The sequence below is a fragment of the Megalobrama amblycephala genome, linkage group LG16 (genome assembly GCF_018812025.1).
Source record: "Megalobrama amblycephala isolate DHTTF-2021 linkage group LG16, ASM1881202v1, whole genome shotgun sequence".
Lineage (NCBI taxonomy): Eukaryota > Metazoa > Chordata > Actinopteri > Cypriniformes > Xenocyprididae > Megalobrama > Megalobrama amblycephala.
Genome location: NC_063059.1, coordinates 13,786,432 through 13,803,039, shown reverse-complemented (window position 1 = coordinate 13,803,039; position 16,608 = coordinate 13,786,432). Strand labels below are relative to the sequence as shown.

At 38.2% G+C, this 16,608-nt stretch overlaps 1 protein-coding gene across 1 annotated transcript in view; it reads right to left on the bottom strand.

Moving 5' to 3' along the window:
• nlk2 (nemo-like kinase, type 2) overlaps nt 1–15,316 on the bottom strand; it is a 94,162-nt gene extending 78,846 nt beyond the window's left edge. Inside the window, exon 1 of the mRNA XM_048161796.1 lies at nt 13,577–15,316. Coding sequence (XP_048017753.1) covers nt 13,577–14,052 — 476 coding nt within the window. The 5' untranslated portion in view covers nt 14,053–15,316. The remainder of the gene's footprint in view (nt 1–13,576) is intronic.
• Nucleotides 15,317–16,608: the final 1,292 nt, after the last annotated feature.

The window sequence follows — 16,608 nt, the reverse complement described above, 5'->3', positions numbered from 1 at the left end:
TGTTCTTGAGTGGCCAAGTCAGAGCCCTGACTTAAATCCAATAGAAAATCTGTGGATGGACTTGAAGAGAGCAGTCCATTTCTGCTCACCATGGAATTTGACTGAACTTGAGCAATTCTGCATGGAAGAATGGGCAAATACTCTCCAATCTAGGTGTGCAAAGCTAGTACAGACATATCCAAAAAGCTTAATGGCTGTAATTAAAGCAAAAGTTGGCTCTATGAAGTATTAAATCAGGGGACTGATGACTTTTCCAACCATGTTATTCTAGATTTTCAGGTTTTTTTTATTCATTTTTAGAACTGTTGCCTTTTTCTTTTCTTTCTTTGTTGTAAGGCAAGATAAGTAAATAAAGCTGGAAAAGTTTTTTTGGAATGGGTTTTGATTTCAGGCTGTATGACAAATAAAGTAACAATTTCAAAGGGATATGATTTTTTTTTTTCCATATATATTCCCCCTTTTTTTAATATATTTTCTTTCAGTTAATGTTTATTTTCTTTCAAGTAAAGGTAGTTTTTTATGGTTTTAGTTTTAATATAATAACCCGTGTGTGCAGCAGCTCATGATGCAGTGTTTTTCAGCATCTAAGACACTGAACCGACATATAAGGAGCTGCACGCAGGTAAATGATTAACACAAATGATTTTCCAGCAGCTCATATGTTTATTTGCCATTTAAATGGCCGAAATAAATGCTAGATGGTTTATCGTTTGAAAATGAAGAAATGAAGATGTAAATTTTACAGTTATATTAAAGAATAAAATTATTTTCATTAAATCCTCAACCATCTTTATTCTACAATAATAATACTAAAGCAATATATTTCTTATTTTTAAATAATAATTACAATAAAAATCATATTATTATTATTATAAATCATACTGAAATGGTCAAAAACAGTGAGAATGTGGCCTATGAAAAATCAAGTGAAAGAGATGAACTGATGAACTAGTTACAAGAACTTGTTTTTTTTTCCCCAAATCGTTCAACCCTAAAAGGATGCTTCACTTTTTCAGCTTTTTGTAAAAAGATTTTTATTTTCTATGCAGATGCACTCCCTAACAAATGATTAATTCTTTCTAAATATAAGTTTAAGTAATCTGGTAAAAAAAAAAAAAAAAAAAAAAAAAAAAATTAAAAAATTATTATATCGCAAAATGTATCGCATAAAAACAAGATCTTAATGTCAGTTTTTCCCAAAATTGTGCAGCCTTACTGCCTAGTATTTTAAAAAAATCCTTTCAAACCAAAAAAGCACATTCAAGGCGTTCGTCTGCTTTTTGACGGGTACATAAACAGGGCTGGTTTTGCTCAGGGTGTGTTTCACAAGTCTGTTTTGAATGGATGGCAAACAAACCAGACAGATGGCCAGAGATATATTCAAATTTCTGTATTAAAGACATCCTGTCTGTGGATATTGTTTCTATATTCAAATCTCACAGAGGGAGATCCAAACCGCATCTATAAAACTTGTCCATAGTACACTTCAGAAGAAATCCAGGTAGCTTTTTAGGCAGAATTGAGAGCGGGCAGCTAATAGGACAGCTATAAATAAGCACAAGGAGTGTCAGGGGTGTCAGAGCTCTAAATGGAATGGTTCAGTCTGAGCAGAGGGCTTTTTAATTAACAGTTCTGCTCTCTGAGGAAGAGATGGTCTTCACAGTATTAAAGCTAAAGCAGTTGGACCTCTGCTCCACATCAGACACAATACACAGCCACATCCTCTCTGAAAGTCTCACGAGTTTCCCCTGCTTTGAATGGGAACACTAGTGAAACCTCCATCATTATTGAAATAACACAACAAACACTTACACTTTAATAAGCATAGAGAAACGTGAGGTGAGAAACGAAAATGAGCCAAAGAGGATGAATAGAGGACGAAACAGAAATGTCTGAATCTAACAAAACTATTAAAGGGGTGGTTACATGAGATTTCACTTTTTTAACTTTAGTTAGTGTGTAATGTTGCTGCTTGAGCATAAAAAGTATCTGCAAAGTTACAGCGCTGAAAGTTCAGTGCAAACGGATATATTGTCTTTTAAAGTTATGGCAGTTTAATGCCTACAAAAACGGCCGGGTTGGACTACAACGAGCTTCTTCCCGGGTTGGTGACATCATAAACCCTGCAAAACACGCCCCCGGGAACACGCAACAAAGTGGGCGAGGCCATGTCGCATGCATATGGAAGTGAAAGAGTTGTGTACACCGGACGCGAGCGGCGCGACGCGACGCGTCAAAAGATATAGAACCCATTATAATCTGTGATATTCTCTACACTGGATGCGGCGCTGAAGACAGCTTCCAGAATCTACACGAGTTCAATGCTGGATTTGCACAAAGCTAGGCTTTTACTGAAAGATGAAGCAGTTCCCAGTTTAAAAGCAGAAGCTGCTGTTTATTGGCCCCAAACTGTAAGTACGTTTTATTGTTTGTACATGTCTTTTAAACGTAATGTTATAGTTCTGTTGCTATTTTTAATGCATCAAGGACATATAACAAAGAGCAACTCATTTTTGCTAGCCAGTTAGCTAAGTTCTAGTGCAACAAACACCAACAAACGTCTCTGTTCATAGACAAACAGTTGTTCATGCTGTAAATTAAACACTACCTTTACAAAAATGCGACTACTCAGTCATGTATTCGGCTACAGTAGAGCTTTAATCAGGATAAAACTGTATATTGAAAACAAACAAACAGCAGTGACAGCATATCTAAACACTTTGACACAAATACTAAATGAAATACCATTCATAAACGTCCTTTAAAAGCCGCGATTGGAGAGGTTCTGCCTGACCCTCTTCATCTGGATCTGATTGGGCTCAGTTTGATACAGCAATATAGACGCCATTATTTATATTTGCTCTGAAGCGCTAACTACGAATGGTAAGGGGCGTGCCGTTTCCAGACGCTTCAGTGAATCACGATACACTGGGCCAGCTACCAACCTGCTGACCAATCTGAGCACGCTGCTTATTTTGGAGGGAGCGGCTTCATAGAAGCAGGAAATCAAACGAGCCGTTCATATGATAGTGGAAACAGAGGTGTAAAATAAAGGTAAAATATATGACAAAAACAGCGTTTTCAAAAAAATGAAGCATTAAGATATGTTAAACCCCAAGAACACAATCAAGCCTAGAAAAAAAACACGTAACCACCCCTTTAAAGGTGCCCTAGAATCAAGATTCGAATTTACCTCGGCATAGTTAAATAACAAGAGTTCAGTACATGGAAAAGACATGCATTGAGTTTCAAACCCCATTGCTTCCTCCTTCTTATGTAAATCTCATTTGTTTAAAAGACTTCCGGAAAACACACGGATCTCAACATAACACCGACTGTTACGTAACAGTCGCGATCATTAATATGTATGACCCCAATATTTGCATATATGCCAGCCCATATCCAAGGCATTACACAAGGAAAGGCAGTATTAACGTCTGGATCTGTGCACAGACAAGGTAAGCAAGCAAGAACAACAGCGAAAAATGGCAGATGGAGCAATAATAACTGACATGATCCATGATAGCATGATATTTTTAGTGATATTTGTAAATTGTCTTTCTAAATGTTTCATTAGCATGTTGCTAATGTACTGTTAAATGTAGTTAAAGTTACCATCGTTTATTACTGTATTCACGGAGACAAGAGCCGTCGCTATTAAACACGTGCAGTCTGTATAATTCATAAACACAACTTCATTCTTTATAAATCTCTCCAACAGTGTAGCATTAGCCGTTAGCCACGAAGCACAGCCTCGAACTCATACAGAATCAAACGTAAACATCAAAATAAATACAATACTCACATAATTCGAAGCATGCATACAGCATGCATGACGAACATCTTGTAAAGATCCATTTGAGGGTCATATTAGCTGTGTGAACTTTGTAAATGCACTGTAATATAGCCGAGAGCTCGTGTGGCAGGGAGCACGCGAATTAAAGGGGCGGCGCACTGAAAAAATCAGTGTATAGTTAATGATGCCCCAAAATAGGCAGTTAAAAAAAATTATTAAAAAAAAACTATGGGGTATTTTGAGCTGAAACTTCACAGACACATTCAGGAGACACCTTAGACTTATATTACATCTTGTGAAAAAGCATTCTTGGGCACCTTTAAGAAATGTCATATTCACCCCAAGATAAAAAAAAAATGATATATGCAATATGCATGAAGTAAATGAAGCTTATATTCAGACCAATAAGTCTGTTTTGCACTGAATTTGAACTGTAATATTTATTTTATGCACTGATAATATTTTCAACATAGCACTAAAGTACCATAAATTTACAACAGACCTGAACAAATGTGACATTTTGTAATTTATCTATAAATCACACCCAGATGGGACGTTTAGCTAAATGAAAGTTATTTGCATCCTTTGTATAGTGTAATTATTTTGGAAAAACAATGAAATATTGCAAAAACAATCATGAGACCATTAGACGACAGCCGCAAAAACGTAATTTGTAGCCTATGCAACTGAAGTGTTACTACTATATAAATTACATAAAATTAAGATGAAATGCAAATTATTGAGACTGAATTACTGAATAAATGAAGAACAAACGAATGAATGATGATTGATTGATTGATTGATTGATTGATTGACTGATTGATTGATTGAAAAAGTTTTTTGATTTCAGACAATTGTGGGGTGAAAAATGACCCGCACATTTCTTTGTGACAAGTGACAATCATCCAAACAACAAGGAAAACAAAACAGACTCATTTTCAGCAGTGCTGTCAAGATCGCTACATGAGTGAAGCCCAGAATGGGTTGACAGAGGCAGGTGAGTGAGGGGTTAACGTACACACTCCTGCACTCTTTCACCCCAACACTTCAAAGGTAAGCTGTTTCTCTGCTCGGTCTGTGCATCTGCCAAACCCAGAGCCTCTTAAGAGCTGCTTCTGACTGTTGTGGTTGTAAAAAAAAAAACTTGTCCCGTCTGTGAGCCTTTCAAGTTCAGAGTATAAAAGCACCAGGCCGCCTGCCATTATAATTCGCCTAAAAACACACACACACACACACACACACACACACACACACACACACACACACACACACACACACACACACACACACACACACACAAAGCTGCAGCAAAACCATGGGTTGAAAAGAGAAAGTCAAAATCTACTCAACAATCATGTAATGACTCTTTCAATTATGAGGGTCATATTGATAGATGATCACATCTGACTAATTAAGACATTATTAGATTTGAGATAATAGATGACGAGAGGAAAAAAATCAAAGCGTTGAGTTCAATCGCGCTGTTCATCACACTGGGAAAAAACACACTGCATGACAAATCATATTTAATATTCTGATGTTGTTTAAGCATGTTTGATCAGCAACTAAATTACTTTCAGGGATACAATTGAGGAGGCTATGAGGTTCCTCTCCAAAAAAAAAAAAAAGGAAAACACATCAAACTTTCATCATTCACTTTTCATTTAAATTTTACATTTACAATGGAAAAGAGAATAAATTAGTCATTACATCAATAGCAGCTATGTCTAACGCTCTTTTTCCTGTAGTTCTCCCAAAACTTATGTGATCTTCAGAGATTTGGACTGGATCATACATCTTTAAAACTTAAGCCTTGATATTATTGCATAATCTTATTCATCAACTGTTTTCAACATTGATAATAATAAGAAATGTTATATAAATATATTATATATATATGTAAAAATCTGCCAGACGAGATCTTAAGAACATCAGGCTTAATTCAAGCTGTCTGTGATCATGCTAGCTTTCCCCGCACAGATCAAACCGTGAGCGTAACAGAGACCGGCTGACGCTTTAATGGACAGTGAGGACTCAGAAACATTCCTGTGCAGAGCCATGCCTCTTCCCTGAGAAACAGGGGCCAATGGGGGCATAGTGGAGAACCACAGTTCAACCCAATGCTCCATTAGCTATGGCTGTATTAAAGGGGGACTCAGTGATGTATGTTTGGAAGTTAGTCGGGCCGAGTCCAACAACAAACATCTAAACAATCAGCATTAGGGGGAGTATGACGGTCGAGGAGAGAGAACGAACAAGAGGGAGATTTGAAAATAGGAAAAAACAACAACTGCAGGACGAGAAATGGGACACAATACAAAACAGCTCAAAAGAATATCACTGGAATGAAGGTTTATGCCTGGGCAAGCGCTTTAGGACCCGGTTTATATTAGAAAAGCTTTCCAGCGCTGGAGAGAGCTAAGTGGGAAGGCCTGAAAACTGCTTTGATCCTGCTTTTCTTGAGTAAAACTGGGTTTTGATTGTCTGGAGCTGCTGTGCTGTTTGTGACTAACAACGAACACTTTGTATTTACTCTTGTGTACTGCATGTTCATTTTTTGTGCTTCCTTGTTGTTCGTTCCATCAACTGCGCTTTATTTTTCGTGAAGCATTTTGTTGCGTGTCAGCTGTGATAAACAGACATCCACTCTCGCATTGCGTGTGTAACAGAGGCCAGATAGTGAGAGTTGTGCAGGTAAACCACTGCACACTGACGGCCGCTAGAGAATGAAGTGTTAAGCGTCATTGGTAATGCATTCGCTTTGCATGCCAGCAGCGATCAGGCAGCGATTCGAGACCGACTCGGAGCAAGGTGGTTAAGATTGGAATGTGAGTTTTGGAGGCGGAGCAATAAAGAGAGGGGTGGGTTGATTTCAAATATCAACAATGTCCAACAGCGTAGTTCAAATGCTACTTACTGCACCTTTAAATACTTAAGATTTGAAAGTCAACTAAACCCAGTGGCAAATAAACAATAGCCTTTTACAAGGGACACATGACATGCGAATGCATGTGTCTGGCATTTCGTCTTTATCAGCACTCTAACAGCTCACGGAAGGAGGCCACACGTGTAAATACAAGCAAGTCATGAGGGCTATGATTAAGATGGAGACAGAGATATTGTTATCTAGTAGGTCTCTGTTTTTGGATCTGGTTTGAACAGCAGGAGGCCTGTGGGACGCAGGTTGAACAGGCCAAATCTGTTTTTATGATTTGTATTGTTAATATAAATATGAGCAAACTGTTGGCAACAGACTTGCTGTCTGTGTCATTTCGCTCGCCTCCCATGTTCTCCTTGTCGTGAATCAGTATTTTTCGGGCACTAGCGAGGGCCTTGGTTCACAAAACATTAAGACATTGATGACACAATACCTGCAACATGACTGCAAAGTCATACATTAAATATAGCTGTAATATATCAACTACATTGCTGTATAAATGGCAAAAATGTTAATTGTAGTTGTTAACAATGTACTTGCCCTTCAAAAGGTTAAACTATTCGAGAAATAAATCAAAATAATAATAATTATTGAATAACAATTGAATAAAAATCGCAGATTATAATTAACAATGAACAATGTAAAATTACTAGGGCTGACAAAATGAACAATTCATTTACTCACCCTCAAGGTAGGTATATCCTAGGTATATATGTTTCTTCTTTCAGATGAACACAGTCAGAGTTATATTAAAAAATATTGTGGCTCTTCCCAGTTTTGTAAAGGGATTGAATGGCACAAGAGTTTTTGAAGTTCCAAAAAGCACATCCATCCATCATAAATGTAATCCATACGACTCCAGTGGGTTAATAAATGCCTTCTGAAGTAAAGTGATGGGTTTTTGTAAGAAAAATATCCATATTTAAAACTTTTTATATACGGCTGTATGCAAGTCTAGTGACCTCTGACCCAAACCATGATGTAGGAAGTAGGAGTAGCGTAAATTAATTAGTAAATTTGTTTTAATCGATTGACAGCACTAAAAATTACCAAAATAATCAATGAACAAATAAATAAAAATAAAAGAGTGATTCTTTAAATCTAATAACTGTATGATATCCTGTATGATATTTTAAATAAATAATTAATTAAATAAATTTTAAGTAACAGTTTTTTTTATTTACACTTATCCTCTGATAACTTGACATTTTCAGTAAACAAATACACTGAGAAACCCATGATCATTAGCTTTCACAGTGCATTCGGGGAATTTCTAGGGAGCAAAATTAAAGGGTTAGTTCACCCAAAAATGAAAGTTATGTCACTCACCCTCATGTCGTTCCAAACCCGTAAGACCTCCTTTCATCTTCGGAACACAGTTTAAGATATTTTAGATTTAGTCCGAGAGCTTTCTGTCCTTCCAATGAAAATGTATGTACGGTATACTGTCCATGTCCAGAAAGGTAATAAAAACATCATCAAAGTAGTCCATGTGACATCTGAGGGTTAGTTAGAATTTGTTGAAGCATCGAAAATACATTTTGGTCCAAAAATAACAAAAACTACGATTTTATTCAGCATTGTATTCTCTTCCGGGTCTGTTGTCAATTCGCGTTCACGACTCCGCTTCTTCTTCTTCTTCTTCTTCTTCTTTCCTGTTTTACGGCAGATGGCATCCAGCTTATTGGTGCATTACCGCCCCCTTCTGCTCTGGAGTGTGGTTCATGACTTCGCAGTGACGCTGCTGACGTGTTATCCGCTGCGCCCGAGCTTCGTTTACAGTCTAAGGGAGACGCACGCTGTATTCAAGCTATTCTACATTGTTTGTATTTTGGTATTGCTATATTTTTTAAAATGGTGAGTAAGTGTGCATGTCGCGGATGTCCTAATCGCCAAAAACAACCATGGCGACGTAAAAGTGCATTACCAACGCCGACAGATGAAAGGATTCAATGAAATCAATTCAATGGAATCAATTCAATGGAAAGGATTACGGAAGAGAAGACAATGCTGAATAAAGTCGTAGTTTTTGTTATTTTTGGACCAAAATGTATTTTCGATGCTTCAACAAACTCTAACTGACCCTCAGATGTCACATGGACTACTTTGATGATGTTTTTATTACCTTTCTGGACATGGACAGTATACCGTACATACATTTTCAATGGAGGGACAGAAAGCTCTCGGACTAAATCTAAAATATCTTAAACTGTGTTCCGAAGATGAACGGAGGTCTTACGGGTTTGGAACGACATGAGGGTGAGTCATTAATGACATAATTTTCATTTTTGAGTGAACTAACCCTTTAAGATTAAGTCATGAGTTCAATTCCCAGGGAAACAAATAAAATGTGTACCTTGAAAGCAAGTCACTTTGGATAGAATTGTCTGCCAAATTCATATATTAAAAATGTCTATAAATGTAAAGTGATCAGAGGCAAGAAATGACCAGAGCTGCATCCTGCATCTGGCTTACAACATGTCACATTAATAAGCCACACAAAACATAATACAGGACACGCATGGAATTCCCAGAACCCACAAATGAGACATCACCTTCAACTGAAGCCTTCTAAAATTACAGCGGTTTAGCATTTAGCGCTCCTGTTTCCCGTAACTTTGTTCACATACACTATGAGTCAATCTCAAACTACAAGCGTAAACAGTACATGCAGGCCAAGGGGTTTCAAAATAAACTTTTTGGCTGAGCATCAAGACAAAGAGGGTTATGTCATTATGTCCTCCGCATAAGCAATCCGCGCTATTAAAATCATACTAGAGTGACCATTTTGAGGGTAGTATTAATGACAGACATGGGTTTTTCCCAGAAAGCATCAGACCCAGCAGTCTGCACTTCATTTCCTGCAGACTAGAATATGATTGAGTAAAGTTTAGCACATGCAGGGTCTCTTTAGCATAAACCATCAGTTATATTCCATTTCATGTTGCTTTCATTTTCATTCTGAAGACAGGGTGTAATCTAAACCTGTTTGCAAACTCACTGCAAAATATGCTTACTTTAATAAAGTATTATTTCCTGCAATTAAGCAGATGCAAAAAGATATAATATAGATTATCTATGGTTAGAATATCAGAGAATTAAATCCAACTCCATCTGCATCAGAACCAGTACGTGACACACACACTTTGGCAGGGCCAAAACCAATTTATCTAAACTTTTGCAGCTGCACGAATGAAAGGACACTAACTAGAATGTACAACTCTGTCCAAAACAGCCTTCTATAGATAACACAAGGACCAAGCTCACGCTTTTACTTTTTAAAAAAAAAAAAAAAAACTCTTTCTTTATCCCATTTCAATTGACAGGGATCCCTGTATATCAATCCCTGTTTGCTGCTCCCTACTCCCTGACTTGTTGAAGAAACAACACTTGAGTTTTGCATATAAGCAGAGTTTATAATTCAATGACATAACTTCTTTAAATAAATGTATATTAAATGAATGTATGATAATATTTATATAAATACACATATAAGTTAAGTTATTATTCATTTAAATTGTTAAAGCGCTAAACTGCAGGATATGAAAATAAATATGAAATAAATATGTTGGAAAATGTTGGAACCTCAAATCATTTTCATCACTTTATTTTAATCAAACTTTTTGTAGTACTTGGATTATGCGCAATGACTGGTGGGTAAATTTCCCTTTCCATTTCCTGTGAACAGATGTATCAATGTTACCCTTTTCCCTATGCTTTTCACTGTGCCATTCAAACTAAACATGTTCGTTTTTTTCGGATTGGAATCTCACTTAAGATGGTGGAATACCCTGTGAAGTCAACTTCGCAGGGCACTTACAGTCGAATGGAACACACCTATACGTTATGTTTGGATATACAAATTGGGTAATATACCACACTAACAATATTTAAAGAAATAGTTCACCTAAATATAAATATTCATTAATTATTTACTCAAACTTGAGTTTCTTTGAACACAAAATGAGATGTTTTAAAAAAGGAATGTAGTGGTTGCTGTTTTTGTAGGACCTTTCAAGCTTCAAAAAGGGTGCAAAGTACCATAAAGTATCAAAAAATATGAGCATATGACTTTATTTTAAGCCTTCTGAAGCCAAATAATATCTTTGGGTGACAAACAACCGGAAATTTAAGTCATTATTCACTGAACCTCATGCTTTTGAATACTTTTTGAAGCATTAATTGTAAATGGATGGAAAAGAGCAACCAGCATTTCTTCAAAACATCTTGATTTCTTTTTTTTATTCCAAAGAAGTAAGAAAGTCATACAAGTTTGGAACAACATGAGGGGTGTTAAATGATGACAGAATTGTCATTTTTGGGTAAACTATCCCTTTAATTACCCATGGTTCTGCCCACCCCCTTTCAGAGGGTGCAAACTCTAAATTATTTTCCTCTATGTCCGTGCCTCTGGAGGACAGCTATAAATATACCAGCAGGCAACAGTGCAGATTAAAAGCAGACAATGAGCAACAGGAAGCGATATTCAGGAAAGGTCAGGCTAAGATTGCATGGGCAAGCTGTTGGTGAGAGCTCCCCTAGGTTTGTGGCCCGTCTGCAGGCACCAGTTACAGGTGATTCCTTTCTGGATAAACATACAGAGAGCCTAGATATGTGCTTGAAATAAGCACTAACAGAGCTAAGACATCAAAAAATGAATTTTGCCCATAAAATTTCATTTTGTTTTTTTTGTGCTTAATACATTGCTTGTCCCAAGAATTAACCCTGAGATTAACCTCTGAACAGAAGTTGTGGCTGAATCTTCTACAAGCCAGAAGGGTGTGTGCTTAAAAGGATATTGCATTTCCTCGCAGTTACAAACTCATTCTGAGAACCTGTACTCTCCTTCCTTTAAGCATTACACATATTACTCAACTTGTATTCTTTGGTCTGTAATGCCCTGTTAACCGGTTTTGTTGCAGCTGGAAGAAATTCTGATATATATTAAAGTTAATCACTGGGCACTTAAAGGGATAGTTCATCCAAAAATGGCAATTCTGTCATCATTTTCTCACCCTCAAGTTGTTCTAAACCTGTAGTTTTTTTGTTCCGTTGAACACAAAAGAAGATATTCTGAACAAAGTGGGTAACCAAACAGTTGTTGTTCCCCATTGACTTCCATAGTATGAAAATATAGTTTCAGTTTGTGTATATATATATGTTCAGTGCCTATATGCTTATACATGGAGCGAAGTAAACACCTGTGTTAGGAACTATTCCCAAGACACTCAAACTGACATGAATTAAATCTTGAGTATTTAAGTCAGCTTATCCCTTAAGCAGAGCGATGTTCCCTTAGTGTACATCTTAAATTCTTTGGCAAAAGCTGTACCTCTTTCCCCTTGGATTGTCACATGAGAATCTAAAAATACGGTCCCTCTCCCAACAAGCCTGACAGGTAAAACACATTAAAGGTGCACGAACACAAACCAACACACTTTCATGGCAATTCATAACTATTTTAGGTTTCTGCGAACTGGTGGATAATTCAAACAATCTCATTTTCATACAATCAGTTAGGGTTAGGGGTGGACCCGTCTAAAACTCGCAGGTTTCTGTACAAATTCATACAAAATTGCCATTCCGTAAAATAGTTAAAGGATTAGTTCACTTTCAAATTAAAATTTCCTGATAATTTACTCACCCCCATGTCATCTAAGATGTTCATGTCTTTCTTTCTTCAGTCAAAAAGAAATGAATGTTTCTGATGAAAACATTCCAGGATTTTTCTCCTTATAGTGGACTTCAATGGACTCCAAACGGTTGAAGGTCAAAATTACAGTTTCAGTGCAGCTTCAAAGCGTTCTACGCAATCCCAGACGAGGAATAAGGGTCTTATGTAGAGAATCCATCGCTCATTTTCTGAAAAAAATTAACAATTATACACGTTTTAACCATAAATGCTCATCTTGAACTAGCTCTCTTCTTCTTCTCTATTAGAATTCCGGCAGTGTAGACACTGCTAAGTGTATTACTGCCCTCCTCAGGTCAAATTTTGAACTAATTGTTATATACTTGCACTAGCATATTGTATATGACCATTTATTTCAAACTTTGACCTGTGGAGGGCAGTAATACACTTAGCAGCGTCTACACTGCTGAATTCTAATAGAGAAGAAGAAGAGAGCTAGTTCAAGATGAGCATTTATGGTTAAAATGTATAAAAATATATATATATATATATATTTTTTTTTTTTAGAAAATGAGCGATGGTTTCTCTACATAAGACCCTTATTCCTCGTCTGGGATCGTGTAGAATGCTTTGAAGCTGCACTGAAACTGTAATTTTGACCTTTAACCGTTTGGAGGCCATTGAAGTCCACTATAAGGAGAAAAATCCTGGAATGTCATTTCTTTTCGACTGAAGAAATAAAGACATGAACATCTTAGATGACATGGGGGTGAGTAAATTATCAGTAAATTTGTATTTGAAAGTGAACTAATCCTTTAAGTTTTCAAATGAGATTAATTTGACTAAACATATTAATATTATCAGTATCAGTGGTGTATTAGTGTTAATGAATTGGTCAATTGCATGCCACAGCTGGTCATGTGACATCAACATGGCGGCACCAGTGAGGGGGAGACCAGCTCTGTGTGGGATAACATTGCTTTTTTTCTATTAGATTGATGCATCTCGAGTTTTCATTTCATAAGAGTGTACATCATTTTAATTATACTTCCCAAAAGTGCATACTTTTTTGGTAACTTTTAATTTGCACAACAATTACTTTTTAAGTGCACTTCTGAAGTCAAAATCAAAGTCGTCAGCAGCAACACGCGCTCATTTACAACTTTCACTTAGCCAACAGAAGTTGTTCCAATGTTATTTAATCACTTACCAAACCACACCGAAAGCTCCGTATCCGATCGGTCTGTCCGGCTCTATATCCAGCTGTTGTTGTAAGTGATGCGAGTGGTGGTGGTGGTGATGATGCGCCTTGACAGCGGCCGCGGCGGCGGCTTGAACTTGCGCTGGGGCTGCAGCGGCCGCCGGCCCCGGAGCTTGACCAGGAGCGGGCGAGGGGAAGTACGGCTGCTGCTGGCTCGGGTTCAGCATCACCGCCGCCGCGGCAGCAGCAGCAGCGGCTGCGGCCGTGGAAGCGTGCTGCTGTACGGGGTGCACGGCGGCGGCCGAGCCGGGGTGCTGGAGGTGATGCTGGCCCGGGTGGTGATGGTGGTGGAGGTGGGCGGGTGGCGGGAGATGGGGCAGCTGGTGGTGATGGTGCGGGTGATGCGCTGCCACTGCCGCGGTTCCGCCGTTGTACGCAGCCATCATTTTCGCGGCATTGGAAGCCGTCGTTCCGCACAGAGCCATTCACTCACTCAACAGCCCGAAATGAGAGGTGGAAAAACAAAACAAAGAGGCGAACGAGATGGAGAGGGAGGCTGCCAAGATGTCAAACTCTCATTTGGCTGTCATAGAGCCAAACGACTGGTAAAATCAAAGCATAAATGTCCGGCATACATCAAGATGAGTGCGAAAAGGTGTCATACTAACAACTCTCCAGCTTTGATCTGACCTACTTCGGAGGATCTTTTTGCGTTATACGTTCCAGACTAGCAAAATGACAATCGCGGACATCCAAGAAACCTCTCGCGGAGGATAAACAAAAGAAAAGTAAAAAAGGAGAGAGGGTTTAAATCAAAATAATGCGCTCCCCCCATAATAAATCAATTCCGCACGGCCTTAAATCTCCCTCATGTTGGAGGCATGAGGAGCACCTTGCTTTGCTCGAAACTCGGGCTTGTATGGAAAGGAAAATTAGGTGAATAGTACAAGTTAGGTGGGGAATGCAACATTCATCTTTTAGATTTCCTCATATTTGCCATTTTGGGCTCATCCAGCCCTGTTTCCACCGCCAGGGCTGCATGCAGTTTGCAGAAGTTACGTGGATCTCAATCAGGCCACCGTTGCTGACTTGGTACTTGCTCGCCAGCTTACTTGTTTACATTCCCATTAAAACGCACAATTCTCCCGCATGAAAAGGCTGCTACACTGTATCGATCCGGAAAGCTTGTTTTGCAGTATGGCGCTCTGTTGCCGCTTTCTGTTGCGCTCGAGCTCTAAGCTGTAGATGGATAGCTCCAGATCCTCTCCAAATGTCAAAATCCCCTCGAAACACCCATCACGCTGATCAACAGAGCAATCCGTTTTCCTGGAACAAGGAAAACATTCTTCCGAAGCTTTCAACTTATTTTCCCCATCGATAACGATGTGCTCGTTCACCGGCGTGCCGCTTTCTTGCTTTCAGTATCGTGGGCATGTATATTCAGTGAAGAAGAAATCAAAATAAAAACATCCAGTGTTTCTTGCAGTCATAAAACAGGCGGCCAGCGTCCTCACCCCCTCGCCGGATGGTGCTGCCAGGACCTGGGAAGGCACACGCGCAACCCTGCCGTCTTGGGTACCCGTCTATTCCTCGTCCGATGACAGGACTCTGACCCAATCACGTCGCGCTTCTGAAGTAGCACAGCCAATCAGCGGACGAGAGGAAGAGACGGAGGTCCAGCCATAATAAACAGGCCCTTGTTGCATGTGGAAGCTAGCGCCATTACGGCTACACGATACTGTAAAAGACAGTGAGAGTCTACGGAGCCCTTGAGCCGAAATGGAGAGCGAGGGGCCCCACTTACCCAGAGCTATTACGCGAGACATGCCATCCAATTAGCACCTGCCATTGAAGTGAGTCCCTTGTCTGAAAGGAGAGCCATGATTCGCTGTCCAATCGTTTTTCAAATTCAAGAAAAATGCACAGTAACAAGGACGGTCAAAAATGACACAATATATATTTTATAGAATATATTATACAGTTTATAAAGTTTATACTTTGTTGTTACAGTGCATTGAAATAAGTTTTACTTTGAAAGATATAGTGTAATGTTTAATTTTGCAGTTTATATGCATATCATGGGAACATACAGTAATGATTCAGTCAGAATGCTTTGCTTTTAAAAGTCTTTTATAATTATTATTATTATTTTGTAGGATACATTATCACAAAATCAACTGCTCACCATGAAGTTCAACACTTTGTAATAAATATGTAGGAATGTTTAGTGACATAAAAAGTTTGTTGTTTAAGAACAAGGGTATTTTTACCGAAATTTCATTGTTTAAAATGTTACAATTTATTCATTCCAGTTTCTGTTGGCCAAAAATGTTGCTATATAATATTTTTTTTTATACATTTTCCATTTTTGCTTTTTCATGAATTGTTATTAGTATTTATTGATTTACTGTTTATTGTGAGAACATGCCCCACTATTTGGTCAAAGTGTCTTAACTGTATCTTCTGTCTTGTTTTTTTTCCCCTAGTCAACACATGGTGTTGTTAAAGGGCAGATGTTAAAGGGTTAGTTTACCCAAAAATTCAGTCATTTACTACTCACCCTCATGTTGTTCCACACCTGTAAGACTTTTGTTCATCTTCGGAACACAAATTAAGATATTTTTGATGAAATCTGAGAGGTATCTGAGAGGTATAGACAGCAATTTAACCACCACTTTCAAAGTCCAGAAAGGTACCAAAGACATCATTAAAGTTCACATAACAGTGGTTCAACCTTAATGTTATGAAACGACGAGAATACTTTTGTGCGCAAAAACAAAACAAAAATAATGTGTTTATTCAAGAATTTCTTCTCTACCCTGTCAGTCTCCTACGCAGTTGACGCATTGAACACAGTTCAGCGCTTCCGTGTTTACTAGGGGTGGGAATCTTTAGGCACCTCACGATCCGATCCAATCCAATCCGACTCTGGGAGTCACGATTCGATTCCAAAATTATTATTCCACTTTTTTTCTTATTAATTAATTAGTTTCGTAACCTTATTTATTTATTTTTTTTAATACATAGTCTGTGTATTTATA